The 18701-nt window shown below is 36.2% G+C and overlaps 1 protein-coding gene across 6 annotated transcripts in view; it reads left to right on the forward strand.

Moving 5' to 3' along the window:
* The first annotated feature begins 1312 nt into the window (after positions 1–1312).
* The window catches only part of LOC138075345 (sodium channel protein type 1 subunit alpha), a 92716-nt gene continuing 75327 nt past the window's right edge, over positions 1313–18701 (forward strand). For all 6 annotated transcript variants that reach the window (XM_068967041.1, XM_068967042.1, XM_068967045.1 and 3 more), the window contains exons 1-3: positions 1313–1576; positions 15191–15309; positions 17392–17481. In XM_068967041.1, the coding sequence (XP_068823142.1) occupies positions 1313–1576; positions 15191–15309; positions 17392–17481 (473 nt within the window). The remainder of the gene's footprint in view (positions 1577–15190; positions 15310–17391; positions 17482–18701) is intronic.

Below are 18701 nucleotides of genomic sequence, written 5' to 3' on the forward strand. Positions count from 1 at the left end.
ATGATAGCCTAGGCTCTGAGAAGTTTTGGCTCAGTATTATGTGTGAAATTTGAGCTGACATTAAATATGCCTTAAAACAATAATTTGGGGATTTGGCCTCTAGCATCTGATCAGGTCTGGCAGCTATATAGAGTCAAGAGTTTTGCCTCAGGTCCCTATATTTTGCACTATAGGATTATAGCATCAGCAAGAATATCATTATTGCCTTTAGTGAAGGAAAATATCTCAATGTTTGAGCTTGTGGAACTGTCCTCTTTCTGATTATTTTTTCCTCTGAAATAAGAGAATTCTGCTGTCTCCTGTACCTACAGTTATCTTCTCCTGCCCACAGCCCAGTCTAGTAATTCCTTTCCAGCCTAGCCTTTCTGCCATTCTCAGTCATCTAATTGTTGTCTGTCTAACCTTAAACTGTCTCTTTCTATATGCATTTAAGTAGGCCGACCCTAGCATGACTGATGCCATGACAGGTCACAGTTCCATTGTCTTTGTCTCAGAATAGATGAAGGCTCAATCAGCACAGCCATGGCTATTTGACTGGTCATTAAATCTGGCTGGAGCAAACTGTTCTGACTGGCTTGATCAGGAGCCACTTGTGCAGATTAGACAGTTGCATTTTATATCCTCTCAGCAACAACTCCCTTTCCACTTCATCCTGTTGAGTTAACCATGGTCTCTCTGGGGCTACATCCTCATCTTCTGGGTGGCTCACAGAGTGAATAGCTCATTTGGGATAGGGTGGTACTTAGCCAATGTACTTTAATTAAGGCTATACTTGAATAACTTCCTTAAGTTATGGCACGGTTCCTGCCTCGGCAAAGCATAAGGATTGGATTAATAAACATGGGACATTTATAACAAAAAAGCTGAGATAGAAAACCTGTTTGTTAAGCCAAACTCATAGAAACAGAAAGTGGAATGGTGGTTGCAAGAAGCTGGGGGAGGGGAAAATAGAGAGTTGCTCTTCATTGACATTAAATTTCAGTTACGTAAGATGAATAAGTTCTAGAGAGCTATATGACTTTGTGCCTATAGTTGACAATACTGTCTTGCATGTTTAAAAGTTTGCTTAAAGGGTCATGCTAAAGATCTCAAGTTAAATGTTCTAGCTACAAAAAAAAAAAAGAAAAGAATTTATATTTAATTATTCCATTTGGATTTAATTGGAAATGAACTTTTCAGTCCTCTAGTTTGTATTGCATAACAGGAGGTTGCAGATATTAACATCTTTTAAGCTCCTTAAAATATCTGTATTCTTTCTCCTTAGGACTTCATATGCAGAGTAAATGGTGATTAAAATGTGCAGGATGACAAGATGGAGCAAACAGTGCTTGTACCACCAGGACCTGACAGCTTCAACTTCTTCACCAGAGAATCCCTTGCGGCTATTGAAAGACGCATTGCAGAAGAAAAGGCTAAGAATCCCAAACCAGACAAGAAAGACGACGATGAACATGGCCCAAAGCCAAATAGTGACTTGGAAGCCGGAAAGAACCTTCCTTTTATTTATGGAGACATCCCTCCAGAGATGGTGTCAGAGCCACTGGAGGACCTGGATCCCTACTATATCAATAAGAAAGTGAGTGTGTTTATCAGGCATATTTTGCTGCTTATTGCCTTATAGTATACCTTAGACTGTTACTGCACCAACATATGCTAAGTTGGCACAAACTCTAAGTATCCTTCTCTTTGGGAAATAGAACATATTTGCATATGCTTTATGCATATATATGACAAATAATTGATTAGATCATAACAGATGGAGCTGTCCCAAATGTACACAAAAGATATCTAAAAATAAATGTAAGTCATAGGCAGCTATTGTGACAAATTAAAAACTTCTCCCCAGGGATTGTATTTACTATTTGAGTTTTCTGTACTTGAAAATCCTGAAATTGTCACAAGTTATAAAGATCTCAAAAATGTTGATATTAATTTCTCATAGAACAAAATTTGATACCACAAGGATGTTCAATTTTTATATTGTATATAAATATTATGTTATATATAATATATCAATTAAGTTCCTGGAGAAACTTTTTCATTTGGGAAAAACATTCCATATAAATTATAAACAATTATTTAATCTTTTGGTGGGAATATATTAATATCAGTAAGGATTAACCAAAATGTAGTAATCTAAAAATACATAAATTTGAGTATTCATGCTTAAAATGAATGTATTTAGTACCTATCCTTTCATTATGACCATGATATCACCAAGCCAAGAAGAAAAGTATAAAACAAAGATAAAATTTAAAATTTAATATATTAATTTTAGAAAATTTATGGCTTGTTAATTTGCATATTTTATTATATTTTTCACCTAAAACAACATATTTGTTAACTCTTGGTGGAAAGGTATAGCACAAAGATTGTGATTAAGCAAATGAAAAGTTTTAGTTAAATATGGTCCTTAAAAATGCCCCCCAAACTTTTAGGGATGTTTTTGGTTGTTGGCACAATTATCATGTTAGTTTTTATGAAGTGCAGAAGTTTGGAATTATGATATGTTAATTCAAGGCAGTTTTGTAAATTGCTTCTCATTGACTACTGCAGCTTTCAGAGGTAGAAACCTCTTAGGTTCAGATTTTTTTTTAAACTTTTTTTAAACCAGGATATAGCTGTTTTAAGTATAACAATTTTCCTTTTTAAAACTGATTTGTCCATTTTACAGTAATGGAAGAGTTTAATCATTTTCCACCGGTTTATTATCTTTTATTTAAATTTGTTTTTTAACATTGTAGTATTAAATCTTAGTAGGTAAGCCACTATCTGTTTCATAACTGCCATTTAAATTAAGAGAAAAATTGTATTTTATCATTCAATCACTCCTTTGGAAATTAATATGATATCTGGAAAGCTAAAACCCATATTAAGCAGTCTACCAGGGGGTTATTTGTATTTTTTTTTAGTAAAAATGTGATAAACCAGTTATTCAAACATTTTAACTTTTTGAAATTACTCTATTATTGAAGTTATGACTCTGATATGTTCTAGCCAGAAATTCATTGCAATAAAGTATATGACTTTATGTATGACTTTATTTATAGCCATTGGACATATCCAAGCTATTTAGAGCTGCTATTATCGTGGGTTAGTGGGCACCATCCTAAGCAGGCATTTTGCTATCCCTAGACATCCAGTCCCCAGCTTTCCAGTAGAAATAACCATCTGAAAGTTATTAAAGTCACCCAGAGTCTACCACTTCATCAAACAGGATCCACAGCTAGGATCCCGGATCCTCTACCATGTCCTTATCTGTAAAACAATAAATGCATACATTGAGAAAGACCAAACTAATGCGTGTTGACAAGGGCAGTTCTTCTTTAAATAAAAACCAAATCATCCAATCAATCTTTTCCTTTAAATCATAAAGTTTTTAGATTGATAAAGTTGTCATCTTGAGCAAATGTCCCCAGACAAAGCAGTCCACAATTGGTTTATAATGAATGAGATATAACAAAGGATATAAAGGCAGATGGAGAACAAAATGATGGAAACCATTCCGAATAGTTAAAAGAAAGGTCTTGAAACTGAGGATGAAAGACACACTGAAGGAATGACTATTCAGCCAGATTCTTGTGCTGAAGTAACCCTTATAAACTTTGTTAGCTTCACATTCAAACTTGCCTTTACCATATCCTTATCTTCAAATGCACATTGTGTGAGGAAGGAAAAACATTCTGACATTTCAGAACAAATCAGTGTGCAAGTAACACAACCTGATAAGAAAAGTATTGTTATCAGAAAGGTTTCCCCAAGTTGAGGCACATCCATTGCTTTCACTTTGAGCTGACATCAAGCAAGTCTCCAAAAGTAAGTCATTCAACAGAAATACAAATGAAACTTTTTGCAGGACTGAAATCCTTAAAAGTTAACATGGCATGCTTGAGCTGTGTGTTTGAAATTTCCTTTTTTTTTCTTTTTTTTGCATCTTCATGTTTTAAAACTTTCTATCGTTATGTGTACACTCTTTTCTAGTTTTAAATTTTCTTTCTTAATTGGATTGTTTCAGTATGGAAGAATAGTCTTAAATTCTGAATTTGTTTCCTCTGATTGATGGTAGAATGCTTAGAAAAATAATAACCTTTTTAAAATAATGACTATTTCTTTTTATATTTGACCAATTTAATTTTAGTGCCATCTAAGGATGGCAGGGTGATCTTCATGAAACAACACAATACACACACACAGCGCTCCTGGCATAGACAAAGGGTCTAATGATGGAAGTGTCACAGGGAAAAAGCTTCCTAGGAGGAGATTTCCCATTCTCACCAATACTGGGGGTGTGGGTTTTACTGCCTTTGCGGGTTATAACATACAAATATTAATCAGGCTAGTGATTCCCCTAAGGCTTAACTAAAGTACAGTACTTAAAGCGTCGGTTGTGTCTATATACCACATCTCTATGGTTCCCTCCTTAAAAATGTGTAGAATAAGCAAAGCAAGCCTCTTATCAGAATGGCTGGAGAATCTTTGCTGTTTTAGGTGAAAGTGCAGTGGTGCACGTATGTAAGGAATGTCCCTGTAAGGAATAGAAAGGACACAAACCACAGCGAAGCTGTCTGTGATCTTCTACAAACACAATGTCAGTGAGCTTATGGAAATGTCACTGCTGATGGTATATTTTCGGATGGCATATGCCCACATATTTTTATCTCTTTTGCCCCAGTTTAAAATGTACTAATTACATAATGTTCAAAATTTCTGCTGAGATTGTTAAAATAGTTTAATCCATGGTCAATGATATTGTGGCAGTAACTGGAAAAATAGTATCAACTGTCTCATGAACATTCATGGCACATGAAGCATTCTGGACCCTCAGATGTTTTAAGCCTTCAAAAGTCCAAGGTAAGAACTAAGGAATAAATTAACAGTGCTATCGGAAGAAACCCACAGAATTTTCCACACTGTGTTAACTTTGGTTCCATGGTCTTCAGAACATGATTCCAGGCTGGGTTCCTTTTTTTTGTTTATTTACTGTGTCAAGGCACATTTTAGCTTGTGAACACACCTTTATTTCTTCGTGGGATTCTTTTTTTTTTCACAGTTTCTTTTCATAGCTTTGGTTGATATTGCACCATTTGGCTATACATTCAAATTCTTCACCCACTCTTTATTATAGAAAACTTCTTCCTTCTCATGTTCTTCTTAAAATTACAGATGACTCATTAGTATCCTTTTGACTGTGGCAGTGTACTGGAAATAGAATGAGGTATTTTAGCTGTGCAGTGAAAATGGATGTTTGTTAATTATGGAATGTACAAATGTACTCTTTACTTGACTGTCTCCCTAACCATTTAAAGACAATTTATTCTCCCCTTTTATCAGCTCTTCTGAAAGAGATGCATAGCCCCTCTTTATTGGGGCTGCATGAAAAATCGGACAAGAATTTGTGATCTTAAATTCATGCCTGGTTTGTCATCGCCACAGGAATTTTCAATTGTTACGTGGGGTAGGGAGAGTTTATTTTGGTTTTAAACAAATTGAGACTAGGTAGTTTTTCTTGCAAAAGTAATTTAAAAGAAAATCAGAACAATAGATGGTAAAAGCTCATGATTCCATGAATTCTCACCTTCATGAATTTTCTTTGTATATCATTAGCGACTCTAAAATGACCAGTCACCCAGGCTCTCCCTCCCTTAGTTTCAGGGCACTATAGTTCACTTTTAGATCTTTTTCCTACCCACCCTTTGTTTCTTCCTTGTGTCCCTTTCTTCTTTGTCACGTCCCTGTCTCTGGCTCAGAAACAATCCCAAGCTGATGAGGGCAGTAGTGAAATAATGGTTAGCATTTATCAAGTACCTGCCATATTAGTAAAGCTTCAAATGAAAGTGACCAAAACGCAATGGAAAATAGTTTTTGAAAACAAAGAATCAAACAACTAAATGTGTGTATAGGGTAAATCTGGTCTTAATATCAAAGGATCCAGTACCTAAAACTGTCATTCTTTTGCATTTCTCTTTTGCTTCCACCTCTGCCAGCTGCATCCACAGGCTGGTTCTTCCCACAAGATGGTAGAAATAGCCATCAGTAGCACAAAAATAACTTCTACAGCCTAGTAACTCCAAAGAAAAGAACTCATATTTTCTTCAAAATTTCTCCTGGAATTCATCTTACTAGGTCACATAACCTATTCTGAATCAGCCACTGTAGCCAAGCGTTTGTGATGATCTCATTGGCCAGATCAGTGTCACATGTTAACCGGTGTTGCCAAGGGATGGATCAGCTCCACCCAAGCCGTGTAGCTAGACAATGAGGCAGCGGTTTTCTGTAAAAGGAAGAGAGAGAGACTGTGAAGAAGGTGTGCTAGACAAGCAAAAGCCAAGCTCTGTCTCTGCTTTAGGACATTTACAGTTCTTATTTAACCAACATGCCCTTCCAAGATAATTCTTATCTTTATTTTAAAATGATGAAAGTGAGGTAAAGTAATTTTCCTAAGATCATAGAACTATGATCTCTAGCTATCTAGAGACTAGATTTCAAACCAGATGCTTCAGCTCCCGTGGCTTATTGCCATGCTACTCTGGATTTGCAGTTGTCATGCTAATGAAGAGAAGTCAGTGATGGAATCTAAATAAGCCTGTCGCTACTTTTCCTGCCTCTCCACACAGGCCACTGTGAAGCTGTCCTCCTCATCTTCCCGACTGGCAGTATTTCCCGAACCTGACTTGTTGCTTCACTACTTCTACTCAATCAGGGCCTGCCTTTATAAAAACTAAAATCCCCTGCCTTTATAAAAACTAAAATCTTTGAGGCTCAGTGGCTCTAGATCAGTTCCTAAATTAATTAGAAAATTACGTTTCCCATAAGATTCTAATAGATTGTTTTTTCACATTTTTTCCAAAAAGGAAAGATTCAGGTAACATGAATTGTGTGCCTCTGTAAAGAAATGCCATTTAAATTGGGATCTCAGGTGTAGAAAGAAGAGAGAAGTCTTCCATGGGAAGGGAACAGCCTATAAGAAGACATGTAATATAGTGGGACTGTAATAAGTAAAAGGAAAGTACGATGTGGTTGGGGAGATGGGCTTGGGGCTAGATCAAAGCCCCAAGAGTTTGAAGTTTAAGGGAAAAAAATTCTCTGAAGACTTTGGGTAGAGAAGTGGCAATGTTCACTTTTTGCTTTTAAGATCAAGTTGGGGGTCTTTATAGAGGTCTGGTCTAGATTTTTGACAATGAAGACAAAGAATAATGGATGAGATCAGAATCCATTTTGGAGACATAATGCTTAAGTATTGGGAGCAAATGGATGGCATTGTTTTTTGAATATGAAATTTGAGAGGAAAGAAACTGAGCAGCAAAGTTCCAATGTGAAAACTGGCACTGCTTTAACTTATGTTAAAACACATAAGTTTTAACAAGTGTTTGTTTGTGTATATATTTGAGTTTGTATACACAAGTGTTTGTATATGTATATATTTGAGAACCAGAGATACTTACATTTTTAATCCTTTAATCCTTGTGTTTATATGACACTTGGAATTCATTAAGGAGATTCACATGTTTTATTTCATTTCTATCCTTTAAACCACCCTGAGGTTAGTAGTATTATAATCTTCTCCATTTAGATGAAGAAATTGACATGGAATAATTTGCCCAAAATCTTCACACAGCAACATCTGCAATAAAACTGGGCCAATTAGTCCCTTTCTCTCAATGAAAAATTAATTGAGCATGGACCATGTACCATACCCATGTTATAGGCTAAAGATACAGGGATGAGAAATATTTGACCCCCAGATTTTATCAGTTTACCGGTGGTTATAATTTTTTCTGTCTGAGGCAGAGGCAGAAGCATCTGTATCCAGCTGATGGGAACCCAGTTAAGGACCAATTATGGGGTCATCTCTAGCACTGACCCCACTGCAACTATTCTACCCACCTAAACCTTAGGGACAAGCAATTTTACAGACTCTTTTCTGGGTACATATTTTTCTCCTTTGCATGAACTTAAAACAAAAATTAAAAACAAAAACAAAAACAAAAAAAACCTATGAGGCCTTGAGCCTGCAGATGTATTTTTGTCTCATGCAATACTGTTTAAAATTTTGAATTAGTGCCTGAGATTTATAAACAAACATGTGTAAACCTGCATATTTAGGTTTCTCACACACTATCAGATCTGGCATCACTGATTTGCATATCAGAAATTAGCATGCCTCTTGCACTGTCTGGCTTCTGTGGGGTGTTGGTTTGTGATCCCTGGCTTCAAGACAGTTAAGTGAGAGCTGGCTATTAAAGGTTGGTGGGCCGTGGGCAGACATCAATTCACAGATTGTTCTTTAGGCTAATTATCCCTCATCTAAGCAGAAAAGTAGAATGAGATTGGGAGAGAAAACATATTTTAAATTATTGCTCACTCACTTTGGAATCAGGTAGAGAACCTGTGAGAAAGCTTTCCATCCCTCAGTGAGCCAGGAAAGGAGGGAAATCTTGGCCTGAATCCACAGGTTATTTAAAAAAAAAAAAAAGGCAAAGAAGTAGGTGAGATCATTTAGGTAGCTCATAGGGAAAAAAATAGAATTAGATGCCAAGGAATTGGCCCACAATGAAAGATGTCCCCAGAGATATGTACTAATGGGAATCTCTTGCCTTTCTATGCAATTATTTACACCCAAAGCTCTGAAGCATCTCCTCTGCCATGTGGTTTCATTCTGCCCTTTCTTGCTGGAACCTTTTCTCAGGCCAACAGCTTAGAGCTAGAGAAAGGTTGACCCCACTTCTCGAAGAAGATAGAGCCAGAGAATTTCCCTAATTTGAATGCCAGGGTAATATCAAAGCAGGGAGAGAGGTACACCTTGCTGGCCAACTTAGAAATCTGTTACCACTTTTAGAGTGATGATTTCTTATAAAGAGTGATGGAGTTCCACGCTGTCATTACACAGAATTCTATTTCATTAGGAATTACATAGGCTTTTGAATCTATCCTTTCTTTGGGAAAAGATGTTCAGAGTTCCCAACAATTGACCTCCAAGCACATTTTTTGATCACAGTATAAGTACAAGTTGAAAATCGCCTCTCTAAATTTTGAGGCTAAAGAATAAATGTACTCGACAGATAGCATCTTCTGTTTTTCTATTATTCATGGTCATTGCTCACCTTCCTCTGTTATTTCTTTTGCTTTTGCCAGTACATTTACTATAAGAGCAGGCAAACTGAGTTGGCATCAATCCTTTTATTTGGCAATTTTTAAATAATGTTTAGATAAACACAAAGCTGGGCCTTGGGTTTAAACTGTTTAAGAAGCAAAACACCTAGATTGAAAGAAAAATTAAGATAATGGACATAGTTTTTAAGGAAACTGGGAAACTATAGTTTGTTAAATTCAGTGTTCATCCTGAGGGGAAAAGATAAATCATTTTCTAAAGTCTCAGAGACAAGAAGGATTACTAAATAGTTAGCAAGTACAGATTCATAAACAATAATCCTACCAAACTAGTATAACTTAAGTGTTTTCTTATTGACTATGCAGCATATAAAGGGGAAAGATTTTAATGCAGGTACATAGCATAAGCACTGATAACAAAAACAGATTCATAGCCCTCCTATTGCAGATCACCCTAGTGATTCATTAAAAGTACAGAATACTGGACATCACAGTCTGACCCACTGAATTAGAATCACAACACCTCTGTGAGCTTAGTGCATGGGTGCATGCTAAGTCGCTTCAGTTGTTTCTGATTCTCTGTGCCCCCACAGACTATTGCCCACTAGGCTCCTCTGTCCATGGGATTTCCCAAGCAGAGTACTGGAGCGAGTTGCCATGTCCTTCTCCAAGGCATCTTCCTAACCCAGGGATCGAACTCATGTTCCTTATGTCTCCTGCACTGGGAGGCCAGTTCTTTAGCTCTAGTGCCACCTGAGAAGCCCCAAGTTTAGTGTATATATTCCCATTTTTCAAAAGAGACAAATGAGTCACAGAAAAATTAATAACTTGTCCAGGATCTCAATGCTGGGAGGCAGCACAACCAGATTTTGAGCCAGGCATCCAACTCCAGAGTCCACACTCTTAATAAATACATAAGCTAAAACAAATCCTAAATAATTTTTTAAAAAGAATTAAAAACCCAAACAAATCCTACTTGTATTTTCCTAATGTTGCTTTCTAGACTATTAAACTTTGAATATCAGGAGTGTTAACCTGCTTGGGTTTTTGTTGTTGTTTTCTTTAAAGCTGGAATGGGTTTTTACCTAACAAAGCTTGCTGAAGAGAGTATGACCTGGCAGTACAATGAATGGTTTACACCTAGGTTGGTGCTGCCCAATTCAGTGGACAATATTCATGCGTGGCTATTGTACTTGAAAGGTATTTGACCTGTGGCACGTTCAGTCTTTGAAGATTTAGAATGGTATGAAAAGAGGATGTAAATCATTTCAATAATTTTTAATACTGATTTCATCCCCAAATGATAATATATAGGATATATCAGGTTAAAGAAAATAGTATTCAGATTAATTTCATCTGCTTTTTTTTCTATTTTAAAATATGGCTATTAGAATGTTTAAAATCACATATGTGACTCAGATTTGCAGTTCACGTAGTATTTCTATTTGGTAGCTCTGGTCTAAGTAAACTTTCACTAATACTTCTAGATTTTCTTCTGTCAGTAGAGATAGTTGAACATTTACTAGTTTTCAGGCTTCTTGGGGTCATAACTTACTACTTATTCCAAGTTTCTTAGGGGTCTTTGTTTTCCCTACAAACTTTAGTACAGAACTTTGTGAATATTGTGCTAAATGGTTAACACACATCTTCTGCATTGAAGTGAATTGAATTAGCAATTGGACTGAGAATTAGGTCTAGGCTGCTTTCCAAGTGTCTGAAACACTCATACATATTAACAGCTTAACATATAGGGACTTAGTAAATGCTACTTGAGTTTAGTAGCTATACATAGAAGAGATAAGTGACAAGCCTGATCAATACCTAGTATATGAAGAGTTACATTCCTACAAATGTGTCTCTAAAGTGGCATTTTATATATAACATCTCATTTCTAATTCAGTCAAAATGCTGTCTTGAAATTTGTTCTGAGTCATAGTATTATTCTCAGGTTAAAATGACTTCATGAATTTCCTACAGCCTCGGGCTATTAAAAAAAAAAAAAAAAAGAAGTCTGTTTCAAGCTGGATACTACTGTATCAGCCTTTTCTCCACAATCAATTCTGAAGTTTTTCTTTTCTATTGAAGTGACTTAATGCAATAAAAATTTTTCTGAGTAGTTATGTTGATGAAATTTTTATTAAACTAACTAGATTTAAAGAATGTTAAGATATCTTCCTCTAATAAGACATTCAGTACATTCATTTAAAAAGTTAACACCAAACTTGTACACTTAGAATGGTTAAACTGGTAAATTTTATGGTAGGTGTATTTTACAATAAAAAAAATTAGGGGCAGGGAGTTTAAAATGTCACTCATTCGAACAGCTCATAAATCTTGCTTTGCTTAAAGTTTCATATTTGCTTATACAATTTAAAGTACAGAAATATCTTGCCTGAAAGTGAAAATGTTAGTTATTCAGTTGTGTCCAGCTCTTTGCAACCCCAGGGACTGTATGGACTATCACCTGCCAAGCTCCTCTGTCCATGGAATTCTCGAGGCAAGAATACTTGGAGCGGGTTGCCATTTCCTTCTCCATACATATTTGTTTATACAATTTAAAATACAGAAACATCTTGTCTACCTTCCCTGCTGTTTTCTTTTTGACCCCTTACCTGTGAAATGAGGAAGGCAGATATCTCTATGTTGGAAAATTCTAGAGTTGCTTGACTACTTGTAAGTAACAGTGTTTGGAAAATTCTAGAGTTGCTTGACTACTTGTAAGTAACAGTGTTCCCTTCTTACTCTCTTCTCCCTTCATTGCCATCAATACCATTATTTGGGGCAATGTGTATTTGAGAGTCTTTTGGGGCAAGTAAGCGACTGAGGATGCAAACTCACAAACATCCTTTTGTTAATCCTTAATACTTACGAACTAAATGTTTGGCTTCTTGGATGTGCAAGTAAATATAAGGAGGATAAATACAGATAGATGATGAAATTGATATGAAATTAGTTACAAACAGTAAGTTTGAAATTCTAAAGGGAACATAAAAATGGTTACAGATTCAAGATTCTAACATTAGGTTTCTCTGTAAGTCAGCAGTTTAAAATGAATCCATAAACACTTCAAGGAAATATTTGTGTAGATTGTATGTAAATATATATGTTTCAACCTGGGAATGACAGTCCTCACAGAAGAAACCCTGAAATGGTTCCTTAATGCTGGTCTCATCATCAGCTTCCTAGGAACTCTACCAAGAATGTCTTATCTCTCTATACTGCTGGCGAAAAATTAAAGAACAAGCATTGTTATGTAGTAAAACCTCACTAAGTTCATTATACATTCTAATTGTAAGCACTTACACACTGTGCACACATTCCTTATGAAGTTAAAAATACATTCTTTGAATTTTGTAAGTGAAAATATCCTAAAGTCAGTAAAAGTCTCTCTCTGTCTTGAACAATTGAGAATTATGTCCTTTTGCCTTTAACTTTTGTGTCAAAGTATTAATTTATCTGTGTGTAAGGACTTTTAAATTGAGAATTGTTTATCAGCATCAGGGGTGCTATGGCGTTCATTAACTTCACCCTGCTGAGTTCTGGCTCTTTTTCTGTGCCTTTTTGGGCTCCTCTTGGTTCATTTTCAGAGTCTTGCTTCTTTTTCTTCCTGGTCTTTAGGGCAGAGGTTCTTTCTGTCTTGCACCCTTTCATTTGGCCTCTGCAGCTTTGCCTTCGGCTTCATCACCCCTTCCCTCCATCTTTTCTACTTCTTCCCTTGTTAGGTCTGCTCATGGTTCGGGCTGGGGGCTGGCTGCACAGCCAGAGTCACAGGTGATCTTTTCTGTGTGTGGTCCCATCTCCTCAGGATGAGCTGGACTGTTATTCTTATCCACTGAGCTACAGTCAGGATCATCTTCATCCCCCTCTCCAAGTTCATGATTTAGCCCCATATGGACTGTAACTTCTTTTCCAAAATTTGTTGTTTGTTGTTGTTTAGTCACTAAGTTGTGTTTGACTCTTTGCGACCCTGTGGACTGTAGCTCACCAGGCTCCTCTGTCCATGAGATTTCCTAGGCAAGAATACTGGAATAGGTTGCCATTTCCTGTTCCAGGGATTGAACATGCATCTCTTGCCTTACAGGCAGATTCTTTACCACTGAGCCACCAGGGAAGCCCTTTCCAAAATTAGGCTTGTAATATTATTTGAAACAAGGGTATTCTTACTTTAAAAAAAAATATATCCTATGTTATGTTTTCACTGGCTTTCCCACTCCCAGCCCATAATATTTCTACTAGGGTTTACTCAGCATAATTTTGGGGAGAGGAAGCATAGGTTTGCAAGGTGGACCATATTGGTCCTGAATTAGCTCACTCAGGGCCTTTCTGTGTCCTTGCACATGTGTACTCCCTAGGGCAAAAGCATTTGCATTGCACAAGTCTGTGCACTTTTTATGATGATATCACAATGTCATTTAGGGACAGGGGCCCTGAATGAATCAGAGAAAAAGGCACAAAGTACTATAGAAACAGATGATTGCTCCTCCAGTAAGCACATGTGAAACTCTTACCTCCTACAAATGGATATGATGATACAGTTTTCTTTGTATTCTTGACCCATAGTCCATCAAAGATGAAAGTGGAAACATGGAGTCAAAGTTACATGTAGAGCAATGCTTCTCAAACTCTCTGTTGTGAAGATGAGGTGGCTAGTCTATAAAATACAGTAAAATTAATTTTCAGAAAATTGAAAAAACAGACCCACAAAATACACTCTTCTGTTTTATTATTAGATGTGACAACTGTAAAATTAGTTTGTAAGACTGGCTTACACATTTCTAAATACTTACTCTCAGTGTTGTGTTGCAGATCAGAAAAAAGTTGTAGACCAGCACTGGTTGGACCAGGTTCAAAGCTCTCATTTAGGGCACTTCTACCCATACCAGCCAGGAAGTGCTAGTTTCAAACAATAACTCAGTAAATATTTGGGAATGATTGCTTGCATTTAGAAAACCCTGAAAATAGAGGGGAAAAGAGTTGAGAAATCTGTGAATACCTGAAGACTAAACGTAGAGAATAAACGCTTGTCAAAGATTCTCAACTAGAAAGTAAACATAAGGTTAATGTTTGCTATGTAGTAATGCTGGCTTCCATCTATGCATCTTAGAAGGGGGGTAGAATTTTTGAAAAAATGGGTGAATTTAAATTTAAAAGATTTGTAGTTCCCTTCCCAAGAGATGTTCTTCATAAAGAAATAGGCTATTTCGTTTCATCACCCCCAGGCTATTTGAATATATATAAAGGTCCTAAGACACAATGAGTAAGAATCCTTGATACAGGGTTGCACGTTGCTGCTTTGTTTGTTGTTGTTTTGTCTACATACCATTAATTGTGCTCAAATATGGCTAAATTTTGGAATGCCAATTCCATTCACATCCATGCATCCTGGATTCTACAGGGTCTTTGAGCTTTTCCTCTATGCTAATAAAGCACTACATGAAATAGGCAATCAGTTGGGACTGCAATTCAATGCGTCAGCTAACTCAGAAATCCAAATACAGAATTTAGTACTCCTAGTCAACAGATACTCTCCAGGGAACTTGGCCTCCAGAAATCAATCATTGGTTTACATCCATCTAACCCAAGAGTGGGTTTAATGGTGGCTGTTTTTATTGCCTATTATAAACAGAGTGATTTTTTAATAAGCAGAAATGGTAAAAGAATATTTCAAAAAGTATTAGTTTTATTGAATGATTTTGCATTCTACAGCATTAATTTTCAAGATAATCAAAATGAGAAAGCAGAAATCACTATAACAGAACTGCAGTGTCTTAAGGATCTGTAGAATGAAATGTGAACCCTTTTGAGACTTTCATTTAACTTAGATATTTAAAATACTAAGAAAGTAAATAAATTATTTTGGCTAACTATCTTATAGACAATAAAACTGCAGTATCAAGTCAAAGGTAAGTGATATCACTGGATATTGTTTCTAGATATGAGATCCTGGAGCAGTTTGTCCTTATGGTACACATCAAAAAGTTGTAACATTGGAATAATTCATGCTGACAAACAACAGAAGGTGGGTAATAGAGTTTAAATGGTTGATACTTTTATACTTCTGTGTTGTGTTCCTATCTTACAGACTTTTATAGTATTGAATAAAGGGAAGGCCATCTTCCGGTTCAGTGCCACCTCTGCCCTGTACATTTTAACTCCCTTCAATCCTCTTAGGAAAATAGCTATTAAGATTTTGGTACATTCATATCCTTTTCAAGTGATCAATATTAGCTATTTGTACATAATCTATAAGTGCTTTGTAGCTAAATGTAAGGTTAAGTTGGGAAATGTCATATTCTGTGGTTTTATTATTTTCATTTTGTATTTTCTTTTGTCATATAAGTCTTTTCTTAAAATTTATTACATTAATGTTACTGAAATTTACAGTCTTTACTACTATAGATTCACACACTATATATATTTCAGTCTATTATATATCAAAGTCTAATATTATATATCTCTTTCTAAAATTACTCATCCTACAAATCTAGTGTAAAACAGACTTATTTTTACAATATTGTATAAAGTTTGTGACTTTCTGGAATTTGCATGGAATCCTGATATAGTAGCAAGAAAACCAAACCTATATCCAGAGCCAAGTATAACCATATCTATAATATAAAGCATTTTAGTGTACCTTAGAGTTAACCTTTAAGCATAATTTCCATTGGAGAAGATCAGGGGGCTATGGCCAATATGTAGCTAGTTTTTGAACTTTCCTAATGAACTCTGTGAAGGAAGTATTGGAACACTGGCTGAATTTCAAATGGAAGTCAATGAATTATGACTCTGCTGTGCAAAACTGATTGCTTAGTAAAGACTCTGGAAGTTAATGAAAGATGCAGGGATTGTATTTCCAAAAGGTCTTCAGGGATTTAGCTTTGTGATTTTCACTGGTGTTAAAAAAAAAAAAAAAAAAAAAAAGGACTCTGCAACTAAATTTATCTGTTCCTATTCATTGGCCAAAAGCCTTCACTTCTGATTATGTCTCATTTGACGGCTTTGGCAATAATAAATATAGAATTACTGGTATAATTATCATCTACTTATACTACCTGATTGTTAGAAAAAAAAAAAGATTCAAAAACTTAAAAATCCATTCTATTTTTAAACTGATAACAAGAGATTCCTTATGGCATAAGTATGGTATTGGTGAATTTCAAAGATTTGAAACCTAACTTTTACAGGTTCCGAGCTGTTACTTTTATGGAGGTTTCCTTATCCTAGTTTGTGTTCCTAGTGCCATCGTGTGGTCATTTGATGAAAACTTTCTTTTTCACTTACGGAAAATTTTTGCTTTGGCTGTAGACTGTTGTTGAATGTTAGTTATGAATGCAAGAAATCTGTGTTTTACTTCTTGGCCAAGTTATCTAATTTCTCTAAAGTTTTATCTGTATTTCTCTGATTTCTAAAATAAAGGAATTAAATAGTTATTTTTCAAGATCCCTTTCAGCTCCATAATTCTACTAGGTCCTGGTCATTTGTTTCAGCTAACATTAAGATCATATCTACTAACCAGACCTATTCCGATAATTCACACATATTATCCCATTTAATCTGTACTTCAAACTGATGAGTTCCACATCTGATTAGGTCCACTGAGTAAAATTCAGTGGAGACACTAGAAAATTCACTGGCGTAGAGAGGTTGAGTGACTTACTGAGTCATTTTTATGTTGCTAAGATCACCTTTATGTTGAATTTTGTTTATATTCATATCATGCTAAGTCATGACTTTGAAATATTCACTTTGAATCTTATCCAATGCTGCTATATGTTTACAAACATTTGAAATAGAGCGACCTGACATTTAACACCGTGCTATAATATATTCACTGATATTGTATCACATGTGTTTAAGAAATTACAATTCTGCAAGGATGTGCCTTCCTCAGCAATTCACTATTTTAATCAACTAAATTAGTTCACATCAGTGCTCTCTGCTCAAAAGCTATGCAACTCCAGAATGCCCACAGTTTTCCCAATAAGGTCTTCTGGGAATAAATAGATTGATTTAATAATAGTAGCAAAAGCCATACTTTATACTTTTATAAAGCTTTCTCATACATTATCTCGTTCAATCTATACAACTACCTTGTGAGAGTAGTGGTATTATCTAAATTTAAAGATGAGAAAAATGAAATTTAAAGAGATTAGATGATTTGCCCACAGTATATTTGTCACTGATTCCTGGCCAAACTGCAGGTTGAGCTTTTCAATGTTAGTTTTACATAATATAATACATGGGTTTGGGTTTTCTTCTGTGTGTTCCTTAACAATAACCTACATTATTCAGCATGCTAATTATGTGCACTATTTTGACAAACTGTGTGTTTATGACAATGAGTAACCCTCCCGACTGGACAAAGAATGTAGAGTAAGTTAAATTTATAAGCCAACTATGTGAGTATGTATATGTGTGTGTGTGTGTATTGGTGCATAGACACAGAGATGTATATCTATGTCTATATATATGTATTTAGGATTTAACATCTCTCCATGTGTACTTGGTGGTGACCAGAAGCCCATCATTCTTGCACATTCATCACTCTCCCTTTAGGATATACAGTGGCCAGAGCAAATATGGTGAAAGTTATCACAGAAAAGAACCAATGTGTTAGACCTTGGTTCCAGTTAACTTCCAGATTAATTCAGTGAGTCTTCCACAGGCCCTAAACACATACTATCAAGCCTCGCCAAGTTTACACTTCCATCAGGCACATCCACTCTGTGCCAGGCCTATACTGGTTTCAAATGTGGTCACCAAAATATCTGCTGGGAAAAAAATCCCCAAATTTGGGATTTTCAAACTTGAATATTTGATAAACTGAGGGCTCTGCTAACTGAGCCTCCCTAGTCACTCAGACGATAAAGAATCTGCTTGCAATGCAGGAGACCAGGCTTTAACCCCTGGGTTGGAAAAATCCCCTGGATAAGGAAAAGGCAACACACTCCTGTATTCTTGCCTGGAGAATTCCATGGACAGAGGAACTTGGAGGGTTATAGTCTATGGGGACACAAAGAGTTGGAAACAACTGAGCAACTAACACCCCCTCCACATACACGCATACTGAAATGAAAGAGGAGCATTTTCAGAAACCAAGTGCATTGCTAACTGTTCTAATGGACTGTTCTGGGATACTTTGAGGACAGTGAGGCCAGATTTGTGGTGAGTGCCGCTGGGGCTGTTCTCATGGCTGGCGCGGTAACCACTATTGCTCTGTAGCTTCTGACCCTTAAAACAACAACCATGGGGGTATTCTAAGGGCCTTTTCCCTTCCTGGACACTTCCAGGTTGGAGCCAATAAAAAGATAAAGTTTCTGAAGAAGTGAAAGTCACTCAATCGTGTCTGACTCTTTGCAACCCTGTGGACTATACAGGCCATCAAATTCTCCAGGCCAGAATACTGGAGTGGGTACCCTTTCCCTTCTCCAGGGGATCTTCCCAAGCCAGGGTTCAAACCCAGGTCTCCCACGTCGCAGGTGGATTGTTTCCCAGCTGAGCCACTAGGGAAGCCCAGGGATTCTGAAGGAAATTTAAAAAAAATTATATACAAAGGATTGCTGAAGTATTAACACTAACGTGTGAGGTCTCAA

Source organism: Capricornis sumatraensis, chromosome 3 (genome assembly GCF_032405125.1).
Source record: "Capricornis sumatraensis isolate serow.1 chromosome 3, serow.2, whole genome shotgun sequence".
In the NCBI taxonomy this organism is placed as follows: Eukaryota; Metazoa; Chordata; class Mammalia; order Artiodactyla; family Bovidae; genus Capricornis; species Capricornis sumatraensis.